General features: G+C 58.8%; 3 protein-coding genes across 4 annotated transcripts in view; 2 read left to right on the forward strand and 1 right to left on the reverse strand.

Annotated features, from left to right (window-relative positions):
- LLGL1 (LLGL scribble cell polarity complex component 1) overlaps positions 1–16,317 on the forward strand; it is a 363,828-nt gene that overhangs the window by 11,523 nt on the left and 335,988 nt on the right. The window lies entirely within an intron of this gene.
- Positions 823–10,612, reverse strand: FLII (FLII actin remodeling protein). Its single transcript, XM_061346543.1, has 30 exons — positions 10,467–10,612; positions 9,333–9,443; positions 8,511–8,582; positions 8,260–8,340; positions 7,200–7,285; positions 6,921–7,082; positions 6,737–6,840; positions 6,484–6,659; positions 6,243–6,400; positions 6,083–6,167; positions 5,619–5,766; positions 5,404–5,537; positions 5,107–5,319; positions 4,837–5,016; positions 4,682–4,764; positions 4,527–4,601; positions 4,249–4,332; positions 4,008–4,179; positions 3,819–3,923; positions 3,414–3,605; positions 3,151–3,339; positions 2,932–3,071; positions 2,605–2,827; positions 2,358–2,512; positions 2,204–2,264; positions 1,988–2,116; positions 1,779–1,885; positions 1,484–1,589; positions 1,128–1,193; positions 823–1,010 (listed from the first exon to the last, which is right to left on the reverse strand). The coding sequence occupies exons 1-30, from the start codon at positions 10,527–10,529 to the stop codon at positions 876–878; spliced, it is 3,795 nt and encodes a 1,264-aa protein (XP_061202527.1). The 5' UTR covers positions 10,530–10,612; the 3' UTR covers positions 823–875.
- On the forward strand, positions 9,472–13,828 carry MIEF2 (mitochondrial elongation factor 2). 2 transcript variants are annotated; one of them, XM_061346569.1, is made up of 4 exons: positions 9,472–9,491; positions 11,160–11,313; positions 11,762–11,939; positions 12,625–13,828. In XM_061346569.1, the coding sequence occupies exons 1-4, from the start codon at positions 9,487–9,489 to the stop codon at positions 13,677–13,679; spliced, it is 1,392 nt and encodes a 463-aa protein (XP_061202553.1). In that variant the 5' UTR covers positions 9,472–9,486; the 3' UTR covers positions 13,680–13,828. The 2 variants fall into 2 exon arrangements, with proteins under 2 accessions (XP_061202553.1, XP_061202562.1); XM_061346578.1 differs by lacking the exon at positions 9,472–9,491 and adding an exon at positions 10,915–11,035.

Here is a 16,317-nt window from a genome sequence, read left to right on the forward strand (position 1 = left end):
GGTTGGGCTCGGTGCCTGCTGCTCCTCTGACACTAATTCCTGCCACGGGTGGGGTTGGGATGGGATGGAGCTATGGGAACACACCGGCTCCTGGTCCATGCTGGTGCTGGGAGGGGGGGGATACGGATGGAATACAGGGGTACCCCAACCCCTTCCTGCCCCAACCCGGGGGTCTCACTGTGCCAAATCCCCCCCCTTGGGCTGCCCAGCCCGGCCTCATCCTCACCGGGGGCTGCGGTGATGCTGGGTCTGGTCCATAGCACCCGTCCCTATGTGGCTCCAGGGCTCAGCCTGGTACTTCCCCTCCCCTTTAGGGGATGTGGGGCCATTTTGGACCCCCCCCCCCAGTTCAAGGCTCTCTTGCGGTACGTGTGTGGCTGGGGGGGGCCGGGAAGGCTCTGTCGGGGCTGTAGCGTCCTTGGTAGAACCCCCCCCACCTCATCCTTCTGTTTGTTTGGTTTTTTTTGGTAAGATGAATTTAGCATTGTTTAGTTATTAAAAATACTGGTTTTTAATATTGAAAATAAAGCATTTAATATCAACTGCCCAGGCTGCAGGGAGATGGGGGAGGGGGTGGTGGTGATAGGACCCCCTGAACCACAGGGATCAGTGGGGGGAGGACCCCCGTTGGGAGTGAGATGGGCACAGTTTTGGGGTGAGAAGTGCAGCATTTATTGATGTGACACCAAAGGGCTGTGCCAGTGAACACCCCCCTCCCCACCACCCAGGGCTAAAGCAAAGCATCCTCCCACCCAACCCTGGGTACCACTCGGCACTGATCCACATGGACCCCACTGCCCCATCCGGCCCTCAGGAAGGGGCTGAGCTGGGCCCAGTGCTGGGAGAACGGGGGGGATACTGGAGAGAAGTGGTCCTTAGGCAGGGGGCTTGCGGAAGACGCTCCAGGCATGGAAGCAGCGGGTGAAGGGCCAGGGCTCGTTGCCCTTCCGCACCAGCCGGAGCTTGCGGGGATGCGCGGGGTCCTTGGAGCGCATGTGCTGGATGTAGACCTGGGGCACAGCACAGCCATAGGGGTCTCTCACCCACCTCCGGGGCTGGACCAGGGCCCCATGGGATGGAGATGCCCAAATGCTCCCCCCCCCAATCCCAACAGGAGCATGCCTTACCTGGCACGCCTTGAGGCTCAGCTTGATCTCCACCTGGCTGGTCTGGGTGCCCACCCACATGTAAACCTATGGGAGAGGAAGCATGGAATGGTTTGGGTTGGAAGAGACTTGAAAGCTCCTCCAGCTCCAAGCAGGGACATTGCTCCAAGCCCCATCCACACGGAAGGGCTTCTGCCTAAGAGCTCATCTCAATCCCCCTCCTCTGGCAGGTTCAAGCCATTCCCCTTGGCCTGTCCCTACAGGCCCTTGTCCCAAGCCCCTCTCCAGGTTTCCTGCAGCCCCTGTGACGAGGACGTGGAGCCGGGATCAGCCGCTGGAGGCAGCGGCAACCCCAGCCCTGAAGAGCCCCGCATCACCTCGCGCCCGTTGTCCAGCAGCATGATATCATCGTCAGCAAGGTCATCCTGGCAGAAATCTGAGCACTTCTCTGACACGGAGAAATACCCCTTCTCGTTGGAGCACCTGCGGGAAGAGCCCGATGGGACCGCATCAACGGGGGGAGTTTGGAAGGACTCGGCTCAGGCACAAGGAAGGGATGTGATGGAGCGGCTCTGATTCAGCTGGAGGATGGACAAAGCTCAGAGAGGGGTTTCCTTGTCACAGGAGCCAGGCCCTGGCTACTTTGGCAGCCCCTCCTGCACCAGCACCCACCTGAAGAGCCGGGAGTGCTTCATATATTCAGCATCTTCATCATAAGGCTTCTGGCTCCCAATGCCCACCCAGAAGAAGTTCTCAGGCTCTTCTCCCTCATTGATCACCTGCAAGGACAGGGACAGGGCTGAGCATCGCCGTCCCCTGCCCCAGTGGCTGTTGCCACCCAGGGAAGCTGGTCCCAAGCCCCCTTTACTCCCACCGCTCACCTGCTTGCTGTAGGAGTCATCAAACATGTGGTTCATGATGTCCTCGGCCAACTTGGCCTCGTCGGGGTCAGCTGCCCTCCCCACCCAGGTGTAGACGATGCCCTGGTTGTCTGTGCTCTCAAAGGGCACCTGAGGGAACACAGAGTCAGGGATACCCACACAGGGAGGAGGGCAAGCAGCCGAGCATCCCCGAGGATGCTCCTCCATGGGCAGTACCTTGAGGATGAAGCAGAACTCTGAGTTGAGCAGCCCGGCGTCCGTGTTGATCTGGATGCACCTGGAAAAGGAGCCCATGGGATGCAGTGAGCGAGAGGTGAGGCCGTTGTGCCCATCAGCACCCATGGGTGCTCCATCCCCCAGCAGGGCTGACCTGGTGCAGAGGGCCCCGCCGTTGGTGCGGATGTGGTAGAGGCTGGGCTGGGGTGGGCTGGCCCTGTCCTTCCTCTTGCCCCGGTGGATGAGGAACCTCCTCTTGAAGTGCGACAGGAACTTGGGGTTCTCCTGCTGCTGGGTCATGCGCACGACCTGCACAAGGGGCGGGTGTCAGCAGGGACATGGGCACCCCCAAACCACAGCCCCGAACCCCAGCTGCATCCCTCTGTCCCCAGCAGCATCACCTCCAGTTTGCCGGGGAAGAGGCTCTCGAACTTCTTCTGCAGGCTGAAGGTGAAGGTGAGCCAGCCCATGTTGGAGGCCTCCCGGCCCTGCCAGAAGTACACGATGCACTGGAAGTCTTCCTCAGGCTGCCTCTCCTCCTCTTCCTCCTCCCCGTCTTCCTCCCCTTTGCCTTCTCCCTTCTTCTTCTTCTCCTCCTCCTCGTACTCCACCGGTACCCAGTACCTGAGGGCAGCAATAGGCGGTGATGTGAGCGATGGGGCAGGTTGGGGTCTGGGCAGGGAGATGTGGGTCCAGCAGCCCCACAGAGGGGACAAGCCGGGCGTCACCTGCAGAGGAAGACGTAGCAGTCGTGGGTATGGAAGTGGCCAAACTCCTCCTCGGGCAGGCGAGCGAATTTCTTGCCCTCCAGCACGAAGCCCTCCATTCCATCCAGGTCCTCGTTCCACTCCTCCATCAGCTGCTCTGCCTATGGCCCCATGGGCTCCATCAGTCCCTCCATCAACCCAGCACAACGGGGGGATGCAGGGGGTGGACCCCAGCCCTACCTCGCTCAGGGGCATGGGTGGCTGTCGGGGCAGGAAGAGCGCCGTGAGGTCTGCCTTCATCTGATCCTTCTTCTCAGCATCCTTACGGACCTTCCCGGCGAGCCCGCCCTCCTGCAGCACCGATTCAGCGTTGCGGGTGTAATCCACGCGCAGGACGTCATCCCAGTTCTTGAACTTGGACTTGAACACCTACACGGGGGAGGTAACGCACCCACAGCGCCCTTCTGGTACCCAGCACCCCACTCCAATGACTGCTGCCCTACCTGGCACTCGGTGCCCTCCAGGTTCCTGGTGACCATGGCGTGCTTGGGCCGGTGCAGCATCCCGCACAGCTCCTGGCTCAGCTTCAGCGCTGCCGCCCGCACCAAGCGTGGGGACTTCCTCCCGATCCAGATGAAGACGTCGGACCAGCAGTCCAGGATGTACACGCTCTTGGTGTCCAGCAGGCTCTGGAGCTGAGGGCACCGCAGGGAATAAAGGGGGGGGTGAGGCCTCCATGGGACTCCCTGCTTGGAGAACACCCTGCTTGATCCCACAGACCCAGGCAGGAAGAGCAGAGCATCCCCACGCGGGCGCTGCTGGCTGAACCTGCCTCTCCCCGGGCACTGCTGGAGGCAGAGGGGGCATGAAACCAGTCCCACTGGTCAGACTGGGAGAACCCATCCTACCAGGCGCATCTCCGGCATCAGATCAGCCTTCAGCCTCTTCTTGTGCTCCACTGAGAGCTTGTAGTTGATCTGGGGCAGCTCCAGGTAGCCCAGACCCAGGCCAACCTATGGAGAAGGGACAGGGACATGGGTGAGGAGTGCTGCAGGGTCCTGGGGACACCAACAGCCCCACGGACAGCAGCTCCTCACTTTGTACAGCTTGGGCTTATGGGGCTGGAAGTCATCAGGGACACAGGGCCGGATCTCCTCGGGCTGCCCCCCAAGTGCTTCCCAGAAGTCGGGGGTCTCCTGGCCCTGTGTGAGCAGCGTGATCTCCGCCTTGCCCTTCCGCTCGTTCTTGTTGATCTTCTCAGCAAAGAGCCTGTGGGGGGAACGGGTGAGATGGGAAGTGGGGGGGTTCCTGTACCCCCAGCCCCATAACCAGCCCTACCTGGCCTTGGTGGTGCTGCTCAGCGTGGCCTGGGCCCCGCGCCACACGAAGAGGTTGAGGCCGTGGTCCAGGAGGAAGACAAACCTGGCGGATGCAGAGATAATTGCACAAGAGTGGGGTCCATCAGCATCCTCCCACCATGGGGTCCTTGTGGAGCAGGGTTTGGACCCACATCCTTGTAGGAAAGTGCTGGAATGGCCAATTTCCACCCCAGAGCTGCAGCTATGATGCTCTGGGTGTTATCCCAGCACCAAGTCCCGCCACAGGGACCCGCTCACCGAGGGTCCAGCGATGTCCCTTTCAGTGCCACCGGCTCCAGCTTGACGTTCTTCTTCCCATAGACACGGTACAGCCTGGAGGAGAAACAGCCATGGTGGGATGTGGGGCACTGCTTGCCCCACGCATCCCCCGCAGCTCCTGGCCCCAGTGGTACCTGGTGATGTACTGAGTGTCCTCAACAGTGAAGAACCCGCTGGCCGTGCCCCCCTCAATGTAGGAGATGTCATTGTCAAAGACCTGGGGACCGGGAAGGGGTGAGGATGGGAGACGCAGCACTGGGGGCTATGGGGAGCTGGGGGTCAGCCTCACCTGCAGGAACTCATCACTCTCATCCCCCATCTCCTCCCGGATGCTGCGGCACTCGGCCCCCAGGTAGTTGCGGAGGTTGACAGCATGGATGGCAGAACAAGCCTTCTTATCCAGCGTGGCCTCCTGCCCGATCCAGTAGTAGATCTCCCAGTTGAGGGAGCCGTTCTCATCCAGGAAGGTCTGGGGAAGGACAGGGTGTGAGATGGGATGGGGTATCAGATGCAACAGCCAGGCTGGGGACGCCAGGGACCATTGGTCCTCCCCGGGTACCTTGAGCACGATGTAGCAGTCGGCCTCATAGAACTTCCCATGGAAAGCCTCATCCACCAGCGTGGGCACGAAGTTCTCGATCTGCCACACGCAGAGGCCGGGCAGCTGCCCCACGTCCTCACTGAAGAACTCTGAGTAATCCAACTGCGGCTTCTCCAAGCCCTGATCCCAGCGGCGCGTCTTCAGGTCGGGCGCCTTCGCCTCCCCAGCCTCCTGTAGGGCATGGGGACAGGTCACTCAACGGGAGGCAACCGGGTCCCTGATGCTCGGGGTCCCTTTTCCTACCCCAAACCCTACCTCGAGCTTCTTGTTCTTCTCCTGGGCCACATCCGACATCCCCTTCAGCACCTGCTTGGCTTGGTCATCCTGGGCAGAGTCCTTGCGCCGTCGGAGCCGCATCTTGCGTGCCAGCGGGTCCTTGCTGCTGCTCCCTGGGGGTACGGGGATGGGGTGAGAGGCAGCCGGGGCACCCATTACACCCATTGATTGCCTTGTGTGTGTGGGGCACGGACCTGCTGCAGCGGCTGCGACGGTGGCCGGGGAGGCTCCGGCCAAGCGGAGCTGGTTCTGGAGGGAGAAGTCGATGTTGTACCACTCCGAGGTCTGATCCAGCGGCTTCAGGGGCATCACCAGGTTGGGGTTCTCGCGCACGTCCAGGATCTGACAAAGAGGGACGGGATTGCTCACTGCTCTGAAGCATCAGAGCCCGCTCCTTGGGTGACGTGGTCCAGGGGTTGGAACTGGGCGATCTTAGGGTCCTTTCCAGCTCAAAGCATTCTATGGGCTCATGGGGATGCTGAGGATGTGGGGACACCCTGGGCTTCAATGAGGTGAGGGGAGCCCCACATCCATCACCTGCCTGGGCTGAACTGTGTGCCACACTGCATGGATTGGTCCCATCCCACCCTCCAGACCCCAGGGACACGCTGGGGCTGCGATGGACCCATCTCGAGGTGGAGGAGTGCTGGGCTCTCACCTCCACATCCGTCAGGAAGTGGATGGCCTCCGGCAGCGTCACCAGGCGGTTCTTGTTCAGCACCAGCTTCCTCAGCTTGGAGCATCTATGGGACACAGATGATGGGCAAGGACCAAGGCAAAGTGACCCCGTGGCCCCACACAGCCTCTGTGTCCCCTACCTGCACAGGCTCTCAGGGATGAGCTCCAGGTTGTTGTTGGCTGCCATGAACTCCTCAAGGTTGACCAGCTTCCCGATGCCCGAGGGGATCCCGTCGAAGTCCAGCTTGTTGGAGTTGAGGTACATCTTCTTCAGCTTGGTCAGCTTACAGATGGCCGACTGGGGGAGGAAGAGAGGCTGGGATGAGGGAGAACACAATGGTTCTGGATGGGCAGGGATGCCACGTGCAGGCAGGGACGTACAGGGAGGGAGGTGAGCTGGTTGCGGGACAGGTTGAGGGTCTCCAGTTGGGTCCATTGGTCGATGCAGAGGGATAACTCCGTGATCTGGTTGCTGCTGAGGTTGAGGCGGCGCAGGCTCCCCAACGTGTAGAGGCACTCGGGGACACGGCTGAGGTCATTGCAGGACAGGTCCACGTCTGATGGAAGACAACGGGGGTGACCCCATGGACCCATGGAGAAGGAGGCCCCATAGGGTTGAGTGCCCCATTCCTACCTGCCAGGTTGACCAAGCCCTCGAGGCTGGTGGGGAGGTTGCTCTGTGTGCGCTGCGTGTTCCTAAGGTGCAGGGTCTGCAGGGCTGTCATGGCCGGGAGCTGCCTGCGGACCAAGGGACAGCGTCAGGGCTTGGAGCAGGCACCCGACACAATGGGATCCGGCCTGGAATAACCGGGATGTACCGGAGCTGTGCGTGCAGGAGGGGGTTGTTGTTGAGGATGAGGGTCTGGAGGTGCACCAGGCGTCGCATCTGCGGGGGGAGGCTCTCCAGCTTGTTGTCGCTCAGGTCGAGGTAGAGCAGGTCCGTCAGGTTGATGAAGAGCTGGTTGGGGATGGTCTCGATGCTGGGGGGGAGATGAGGGTCTTTAGGGCTGCTTGGGACATGCCTTAGGGTTCCCTTAAAGAGGGGCAGAGAGCAGGATGTGGAGTGATGGATGGAGGTGGCCACGGCCTGGACCTACCTGTTGTGGCCGAGGTTGAGGACCAGCATGTTCTTGGCGTTCTCCAGCTCCCGGGGACACTCGGTGAGCTGGTTGTAGCTCAGGTCCTGGAGCAATGGGACAGCAAAGGAGGCATCACCCCCTGCCCACATCCAGCCATCACCACCTGAGGGCCAAGGGGCATCTGCAGGGGAACCTCCTGCCTACACCACACTGGGCCCTGCCCTCTGGGCTGGTGCAGGAGCTGGATGAGCACACGGGGAACCCGGACACAGCATCAGGCATTACTATGGGGTTATGTACGCCATAGGGTTATGTATGCCATAGGGTTATGTATGCCATAGGGTTATGTATGCCATAGGGTCATCTACGCCATAGGGTTATGTATGCCATAGGGTCATCTACGCCATAGGGTCATCTATGCCATAGGGTCATCTATGCCATAGGGTTATGTATGTCATAGAGGTATCTACGCCATAGGGTTATCTATGCCATGGAGTTATCCACTCCATAGGGTTATGTATGCCATAGAGTTATCTGTGCCATAGAGGTATCTACACCATATTGTTATCTACACCATATTGTTATCTACACCATATTGTTATCTACACCATATTGTTATCTACACCATAGAGGTATCTACACCATATTGTTATCTACACCATAGAGGTATCTACACCATATTGTTATCTACACCATATTGTTATCTACACCATAGAGGTATCTACACCATATTGTTATCTACACCATAGAGGTATCTACACCATAGGGTTACCTATGGCATAGGGTTAGCCACACCATAGGTTATCTGCACCCATAATTATGTATGCTATAGGGTTATGTACGCCATAGGGTTATCTATGCCACAGTGTTATCTATACTGTAGGGTTATCAGGACTGGTGCTGAAAGGAGCTCCTGTGGGGGATCTGGTTTTGGTCTGGGCACCCAAACATCCAAGGGAGCCTGATTTACCCCCCGCACTTTTACCCCTCAAGGAGCACGAGGGGCCACTGAGGTGCCAGACTGGGACCCAGGAGTCTGAGGTGGCTCCTGCTTTAGCCAAGGAGGCTCCAAACCTACCAGCACCGAGAGATCATCCAGCTGGAAGATGTCATCAGGGACCCCCGAGTTCTTCAGGCTGTTTGCACGAGCCACGATGGCCTTGAAAGGGAAACAAGAGGCACCCACTGCAGCCACCAGCCTGCTCCATGGGTGCTGAACCCCCATGGCGTGGCCCAGCACGATCCTTGTGTGCCCCCAGAGCCAGGGGCTGGCCAGGAGGTGCCTGGGGACCCATTGATGCTGGTGGGATGAATGAGGGGAGCACTCACCCGGAGGCAGGGAAGGCCGGAGAGCTCCCCATGGAGCGTGGTGAGGCTGTTGTGGCTCACGGAGAGGTGTTCCTGGAGGGAAGCATCAGTGAGCATGGAGAGGAACCAGGTCCCCAACACCAATGGGGGTGCTCCTCGATCCCAGGAATGCTGGGGGGGGGCTTGGGATGAGCTCGGCTCTGTCCCACACAAGGCTGCTGGGATGCTCCCAGTCCCAAACTGGTCAGTACCAATGCACGCACAGCTCATAGGGGCAGACCTGAGACACCCCGGCGCTGCTGCAGGGTTATGGGTGCTGTCACAGACCCAAAACGGTGACAAGGACCTTTGGCAGCATTTAAAGGGTTGTGTTTGCCTGACACTGATTTAATGATGCCCATAATGATGCAGGGCACCACCAAAGCAAACCTCAGCCACTGAGTCCACCAAGGGCCACCCAAAAAGCAGAGCCAGGCGGCTGCCTGCTATTGCTCTTTACATCTTCTAGCAAAAGGAGAGGGAAAACAAGCCTCAAAACCTTAATTTCCCCCTTACTAAACCTTCCCCCTTCCCTTCTATTAAAGGGCAGAGGATCTGAGCATGGGTTTTCCTCTGGTTTCCTAGGCAAACAAGGTGAAACCGAGCTCAAGCCTGCCTCAACCCTATTCCCACCAGCTCCTGCATTCGATTTCAACCACACATCATTGCTCAGCCCTATTATTAGACACCAGAGCATCCGCCGATGAGCCACGAGGCTGGCAGGCACCAGGCTCCTGGCTCTGCCTCGCAGGGCCCCGTCTGACCCCATGGAGCCCCATTCCCGGCTGGAAAGGTGCCGCTCACCAGCTTCTGGAGGGCAGCGAGCTCCTCGGGCAGGTAGCAGAGCCCCGTGCGGTTCAGCTTCAGCCAGCGCAGGCTCGTCATCGCCTTCACGTGCTCCGGGAAGTATCCGCCCTGCGAGGAAGAGGAGGGTGAGGATGGGGATAGCAGCTGTTCCATGGGGTGAGGATCTGGGGAGCTCAGAGGGGCCCTGTGTGGTTGGAGGGTTTGGGGTTGCTCATGTCTGTATGATTGGGAGATGGAGGGTGGGACTGCGCGGTGCTATAGGATTGGGAATGGGGATTGACTAGTCCTATAAAGCTGGGAGCTGGAGGGTGGGATTGTTCAATCCTATGGTATTGGGAATGGGGATTGGCTGGTCCTATGGGGCTGGGAGCTGGGAGGGTGGGATTCCTCGGTCCTATAGGATTGGGAATGGGGATTTACTGGTCATATGGGACTGGGAGCTGGAGGGTGGGATTTCCTGGTCCTATAGGACTGGGAATGGGGATTGACTGGTCCTATGGGATTGGGAACTGGGGGGTGGGATTGCCCGGTCCTATAGGATTAGGAATGGGGATTTACTGGTCCTATGGGACTGGGAGCTGGAGGGTGGGATTTCCTGATCCTATAGGACTGGGAATGGGGATTGACTGGTCCTATGGGATTGGCAACTGGGGGGTGGGATTGCCCAGTCCTGTGGGCTTGGGAATTGGGATTGCTTGGTCCTATAGGACTGGGAGCTGGAGGGTGGAATCGCTCAGTCCTATGGTACTGAGAAGTGTGGGGTGAGATCACACAGTCCTATGGGATTGGGAACTGGGGAGCCAGGATGACCCAGTTCTATGGGATTGGCAGCTGGGGAGCTGTTATCGCTCAGTCCTATGGGATCACTTAGTCCTATGGGATTGGGAGCTGGGATCGCCCAGTCCTATGGGAGGGGGAGCTGCGGGGTGGGATCACTCCGTCCTATGGCATTAGGCACTGGAGAGCTGGGATGGGTTAATCCTATGGGATTGGGACCCGGGGAACAAGGGCTGGGGGGGGCTGATCCGAGCCGGCGGGGTGGGGCCGGGCCTGACAGAGCCCTGCGGTCCCCGGGCTCGCTCGGGGCCTGGGCCCGGGCTGTCCCCGCGATCCCCCCCAGTCCCCCCGCACCTTGAAGTCGTTGCCGCTGAGGTCGACGCCGCGCACGAAGGGCAGGACCCCGGTGGCCGCCATGGCTGCGCTAGCGGCGGAAGGGCGGAGGGACCCTGGGGCGCCCCGCCCCGCCTGACCACGCCCCCTCCTCCCCCAAGCCCCGCCCCGGCGGTGACGTTGCTCCGGGCTGTGGGCGGAGCCAGGTTCTGCTTCCGAGCGCGATTGGGCGGAGCCGAGGCCGCGCCGCGCTCCTATTGGCTGGGGTTGGAGCGGGGGGCTCTTAGGGCGCACCGGCACGCGCGGGTCGCGGGTAGAGCCGGGGTCGGGGGAGGCCGGTGCGAGCCGGTCCTGCCCTTGGGCCCGTCGGGGCTCCGGGCGGGCCGGTCCCTGCCTGCCCTTGGGGGCCTCCGTCCGGGGGCTCCCCCCGCGGTACCGGCTCCCCTCGGGCCCTTCCCAGCGGTGCTGGTTCCCCACAGGGGGCTGCGCTGGGGCTGGGTGAGGAGCGGGCGGCCCTTCCGGTGAGCGCTCCCCGCGGTGACCCTTGCTCCGCCGCACCCGGCAGCGGGAGCCTTTGACCGGCGGTGGAGGTGAGCAGCGGGATTGGGCTCCGTGGGGCCGGTGGATTCCTCTCCCCGTTCCCTGGGCTCCTCTACCGGGAGGGAATTCCCTGTTCAGGGTGATCCCAAGCTGCTTTCCTTTCCCCTTCCATAGGGTCGCCATGGGTGACTTCATGCGCCAGCGGAGCAAGCGGCAGGAGGACAACGGGCTGGGCAGTGTCCTCGATGTGCTGTTGGCCAACGCCAGGCTGGTGCTGGGTGTCACCGGGGCGGCCGTGCTCGCCATCGCCACGCTGGCCGTCAAGAGGGTGAGGGTGATGCGGGTATCGTTGGGGCTCAGGGATGGGGAGGAGAGGTGCTTTGATCCCCAGCTACAAAACGCCTTGGATAATCCCTTGAGTACGGTGGAATGCCATGGGAATGGAGCTGCCCATCCTGCGGGGACATGGACACCCTGTTTTCCTGGCACAGTACCCATTTGGGATATAGTATTCCATCCGGAGAGGCACCTCGGGTTCAATTCATCTTTGGAAACCTGATTGCTTTCCGGTTGAAATCTATAGGAAGCAAACCTGCCCCATTTGTTGTTCCCTAAAGAATGTAATTCCATGAATTCTATTCCCTAAAGTTTTGCCTATGAGGCTGTCTCCCTGCACATGTACTAAAGGGGCTGGTGTCCCCCTTAGCTCAGGGTGTGACAGTGGGGAAATGGTACAAAGCCGATAACTCATCCCCGTGTGCTTTCCTTCCCTGCAGCTCATAGACCGAGCCACCAGCCCTCGTAACGAGGGTGATCCCAAAGCCGAGCAGAAGACCCTGGAGGAGAGCTGGCAGGACCTGGCCTTGATCAAAGCAGCACCAAAACCCCCCAAGAAGCAGAGAAGGGAAGACCTCAGCGAGCCCCTGCTCTCCCCAGCCCGGCCACCAGCACCAGGTGAGGCTCATGAGGGGTACCGTGATCAGGGGGGATCACCTTGGTGTGCTCCGGGCTGGCTGTGCCCATGGTATGGAAGCTCCGTGTTATTTTTAGCTGGGTGCCCGGAAAGCTGAGCCTGCCCTGTTGGGAGGATCCCAAGCCGCAGCCCCATTTTAGGCAATGCATCTCTGATACCATCCCCAGTGTCTCGGCGTGGTGGGGGCTTTGTTTCCGCTGGAGCTGTGCTGGTTTCTGGGTCAGCTCTGCCGACAGGAAGGTGCCATCGGGAGCTGCTGCAGACAAAGGCTGCCTTGTCCTGCTCTGCCTGCAAAGCCTTGTTCCAAGTGGGAAAGCAGATACCAGCCCCGGAGCAGGGTTATTTGGAGGATAAAGGCAGGCTGGGGCTGAGGCTGTAGGGACAGTGGCAGTGAGCCCCTTGCCTGCTCTGTCCATCTCTACTGGGTGTGAGGCTGGAAACTGATGGGTTTTGGGGTTAGTTTGGGCTCTGCCTTAGCTGAGAAGGGCTTTTAGCACCAGAGGACTCGATGGTGGCATCTTGGCCACGCTCATACCCACAGGGGTGGGATGGAAGCTGGGCACCCCGCTTGTGCCTCCCCCTTGTCTATGGCAGAAGCTGTTGGTCGCAGGTATCTGCTTAGGGTTGTGACTTCTCCCTCCTCTCTGCCCCATCCCCTGCTCACAGAGCCCAGGGTCTGCTCTGCCCCTCTGGAGCCTCCTCGGGTGGAATCCATCCCTCGGCGCTGCCTCACGCTGCAGGAGCAGCTCCTCTCGCACTACAGCAGCCGTCTGGCTGTACCGGAGCTGGAAGCATCCCTCGCCCCGCAGCTGGCCAGGAGCATCTGCAGCCAGCTCCAGAGGTTCCTGCGGAGCAAGAGCCCGGAGCTGCCCTTTGGGAACCTCTTCCTCAGCGGTGCCCTGCTCGATGGCCTCGGGGCTGTGGCAGCCGATCACATCCACATTATGCTGCCCGTGGTCCTTGACACCGCGCTCTGGAGTCTCATCCCAGGGGAGGACACTGTGGTGAGGAACCCCCAGTACTGGATGATCAAGAGGACTGATCTGGAGTATTTCCCTCGTGGGTGCAGCCCCTGGGACAGGTTCATTGTGGGTCGGTACCTCTCCTCCAACGTGCTCAATGAGAGCCTCCACAAGCTGCTGGTGGCCTCCATCAACTGGCCTGCTATAGGCAGCCTGCTGGGGAGCATCATCCACCCGGTTGTGGCATCCCAGGAGCTGAAGCTGGAAGTCAAACACGAGCAGGTCGAGCTGAGCATCACCCTCTTCCCACTGGTGGAAATGGAGGGCAAGGTTCTTCTGGCTGCTCCTCCTGAAGGATTGGTGGAGAACCTCTGGCTTGAGAGCTTTTACAAGGCAGAGGTGTCGAAGGTGAAGGAGCTGGATGCTGGTGATGCTGGGGCTCGGCAGCACTGCCTCCGCATCCTCAACGGCATCTGCAAGAGCCATCCCAGCCTGCACAAACTGAGTGGCAGCCCCCTGACCCACACCATCCTTCACCTCAGTGCCACCAGTACAGACTGGGCAGAAGAAAGCCTTGCTGAGAGGTTCCAGGAGGTGCTGGAGGAGCTGGTAGGTTACCTGGAGCGAGGGGTCCTGCCTTCCTATTTCAACCACAAAATCAACCTCTTCTGTGAGCTGTTGGAAGAGGAAATCGATGAGATGGGCTTCATGCTCTACAGAGCCATAGCTGAGCCGGAGCTGCTGCTGAAGGAGCAATGACTTGGTGTGTTGGGAGCTCCCATATGTAAGGGTGTTCCTCACCCACGTGCTGCTCCGATGCTTCTAGCTGACTAGTGAGTAAGAGGCAAAGTTCTTGCACTTTATGAGGAAACAAAGCATTTTCTACCTGAATAAAAGGTGCCTGAGCAGAGGTGGGGTTGATGTCAGAAGCCTCTGATGGAGGCTCTGCTGAACCTGGGTGAGTGCAGCCCACAGCTCGAGTACATGCAGGTGAGTCCCGTCCCCTGGGCACTGGGAGCCAACGTGCAGCATGTTTGGTCTCTGGTTCCCTGTGTCCTTTGCCTGTTGTAGTGGTCAGGCTCCCCTTGTGCTCCAAGACAAACTGGAGCTGGAAGGGAGCAGTTCCTTGCTGCTGCTGTGTCCTGCAGACCCAAAGGTGCAGCATCCTGGGCGCTGGATGGGTCCTTTCACCAGCACCCAGCTTTGTGCCGTGCCTTTTGGGGGCTGTAGGGCACCACCAATCCAAGCTAAGCCCGCAGCCCTCACCTGGGTGGTTGTGTGAGCACTTGAAGGTACAGCCATAGCAAAGGGGGCTGCTTTGGGAGCCCTTTGAGCTGCCAAAAGGGCAAGCTCAGCCTTACCTCTACCAGTATTGGTTCTGCCCTGAGGAAGAGATGTGCTTCCAGTAGTGCTGGGCTTCATGGCTCTTGTTCTGCTGGGAGAGGTGGTGGCAGGGAGAAAGCTGCTGATTCCCTCGGTGAGGCTGCAGCAGGGCTCTGCCCCCTCCCCAATGGGCAGGCTGCTGCCAGTGTCCATCTGCAGGTACCTGCTGCTCTGCACCCATCCACAGCAGTGAATGTCCCCTTCCCGTCTGTCCTGTGACCTTTCCACTCGTGTATTGCTGCTGTCTTGAGGTCCTGTTCCCTTCCTGCTGTGGGGCAGGAATGATGCTCTGAGCAGAGCACTTGCAACAACCGATTTATGCTTTTTTATGAAGGAGGTTGTGTTTTGTTTGGGTGTTGTGTTCTGTTTCCTTCCTTCGCGTGGCTGCTGGAGTAGGCTTTGGTTCTGGCTGTAGGCCCAGAGTGAAGGAATATCCCCTTCTATTTAATGGGAAGAGCTGGTTTTGCACCCTGGTGGAGATGGAGGAATCGTGTGGGCTTCGGGAGGAGCAGCTCTTGTGGTTTGGTTTTCTTTACGGCTGTATTTATGGCAGGAAAATAAACCAGCTTTTCCTCTTAGTTTGGAGATGATTTCAGTTTGTTCCCAGGTACCAGTGATGAGAATAAACCTTCCCTGTGTATGCTGGTTCTTGTGTCAGCTCTGTTCTGTCTCCCTTCCCGTTCCAAGGGTTGAGGTGAGCCCTGGCTATGGTGACAGGAGGGTATCCCTCACTGCATGGAGGGCTTGGTGGTGCTCAGACCCCATCCTGCAAAGCCTTTCTCCTCCTCTTCCAACCTCCTATGTACCCCTGGCTGCAGCATGAGCCCTCTGGACATGGAGCTTGTGCCATTTACCTGAGTGCTGACCAGGGTTAGACCAGTAAAGCCAGTAACAACCGATGCAGACAGCAACACCCCACTGCCTGGGTGCTGCACCAGTGCTTTCTGCTGCTATCAGAGCCTCCTGCCGTGCTCTCACCAGCGCAGTGATTGCATTACAAAGCCTCCTGATCCTGGTATTTTAGCTGGCAGGAATGTATTTTTAGGCTGCAGCTGTTAATTGTGGGAGTGAGTGGGACAGGGGAATGCAACCCAAGTTCTCCTCATACTCCATAGGTTTTAAGCACAATAGTGATGGGCTGCTGCACAGAAAAAGGCTCTCTCTTTCATGCAGACCTTAATGTGAACGTGTGTTGCTGTGGTCTGCTTGCTTTGAGGAACCCTCTCTAAGTGCTTCAGCTTCCTGCCCTCCATGTGCTGCCTATCACCATCAGTGCTGACCCCAGGGAGCTCATCCGTGTCCAGGAGCAGCAGCAGGGGCCCTGGGATACGCTCTGTGCTATCCTGTGCCAGAGGAGGATGCAGGAATCTTGTGATCTGCTTTCTTTGATGTACAGAGGAAGATCCCACAGAGAGGAAGTTAGAGGCCTGGCTTCCCAAGGCCATTCAGTATGGAAACCAGGACCTCCCTTCAGCTTTATCTCTCCTTCCATGTGCAGCAGTGCTGCAGAGCTGGTGAGCTAAACCCACATTCCCTACCCATCTGCAGCTCACTCCTGAATAACTGTAGGGAGTTTCTCCTAAGAAAGCCTCTGTATTGTTCTGATGAGTGGAAAGAGCAAGGTTTGGGTGGGTGCTTTCACAGTAATCGCTTAACTGCTTTAAGTAGGAAGGGATAATAAGGTAGAGTTAAGGTATCACTGCATCCCATTTAAGAATTAAATACATTTTAATAAGAAATTTATTAGCTAGACAACAATAACTCCTATCAGGTAGCAGCACCCCAGAGGCACGGCTGAGGCTTGGGGAAGAACTTGGTTTCATATTCAGGAGCTGTTTGAAATGAAGGCTCTTGCTGAGCACTGCAGATGAGCTGAGCTTCCCTTCCAGGGCAAGCTCCTCTGAACCTGGCCCTTCTTCCCTGTGGGGACAACCAAGGTAAGGGGTGCAGTGCTGTGACAAAGAGAAGGGGGAATGTTCTTCAGGGAACGTCAGCTTAAAAGGGGACTTAAGAT

This window comes from Neopsephotus bourkii, unplaced genomic scaffold (assembly GCF_033783945.1).
Source record: "Neopsephotus bourkii isolate Nb327-2 ecotype Australia unplaced genomic scaffold, CSIRO-AGI_Nbou_v1 NB_39, whole genome shotgun sequence".
In the NCBI taxonomy this organism is placed as follows: Eukaryota; Metazoa; Chordata; class Aves; order Psittaciformes; family Psittacidae; genus Neopsephotus; species Neopsephotus bourkii.

Bases quoted from the DNA above. Each gene is read 5' to 3' on its own strand.
- FLII (XM_061346543.1), bottom strand. From the start codon at position 10,529: ATGGCGGCCACCGGGGTCCTGCCCTTCGTGCGCGGCGTCGACCTCAGC. The intron at 4,180-4,248 runs GTAGGGCTGGTT...TTCCCCCCACAG, and splicing joins AGCAGCACCACCAAGGCCAG to GCTCTTTGCTGAGAAGATCA. The intron at 3,340-3,413 runs GTAGGGCAGCAG...TCCCCCGTGTAG, and splicing joins TGGAGGGCACCGAGTGCCAG to GTGTTCAAGTCCAAGTTCAA.
- MIEF2 (XM_061346569.1), top strand. The intron at 11,314-11,761 runs GTGAGGGTGATG...CCTTCCCTGCAG, and splicing joins CCACGCTGGCCGTCAAGAGG to CTCATAGACCGAGCCACCAG. The intron at 11,940-12,624 runs GTGAGGCTCATG...CCCTGCTCACAG, and splicing joins AGCCCGGCCACCAGCACCAG to AGCCCAGGGTCTGCTCTGCC.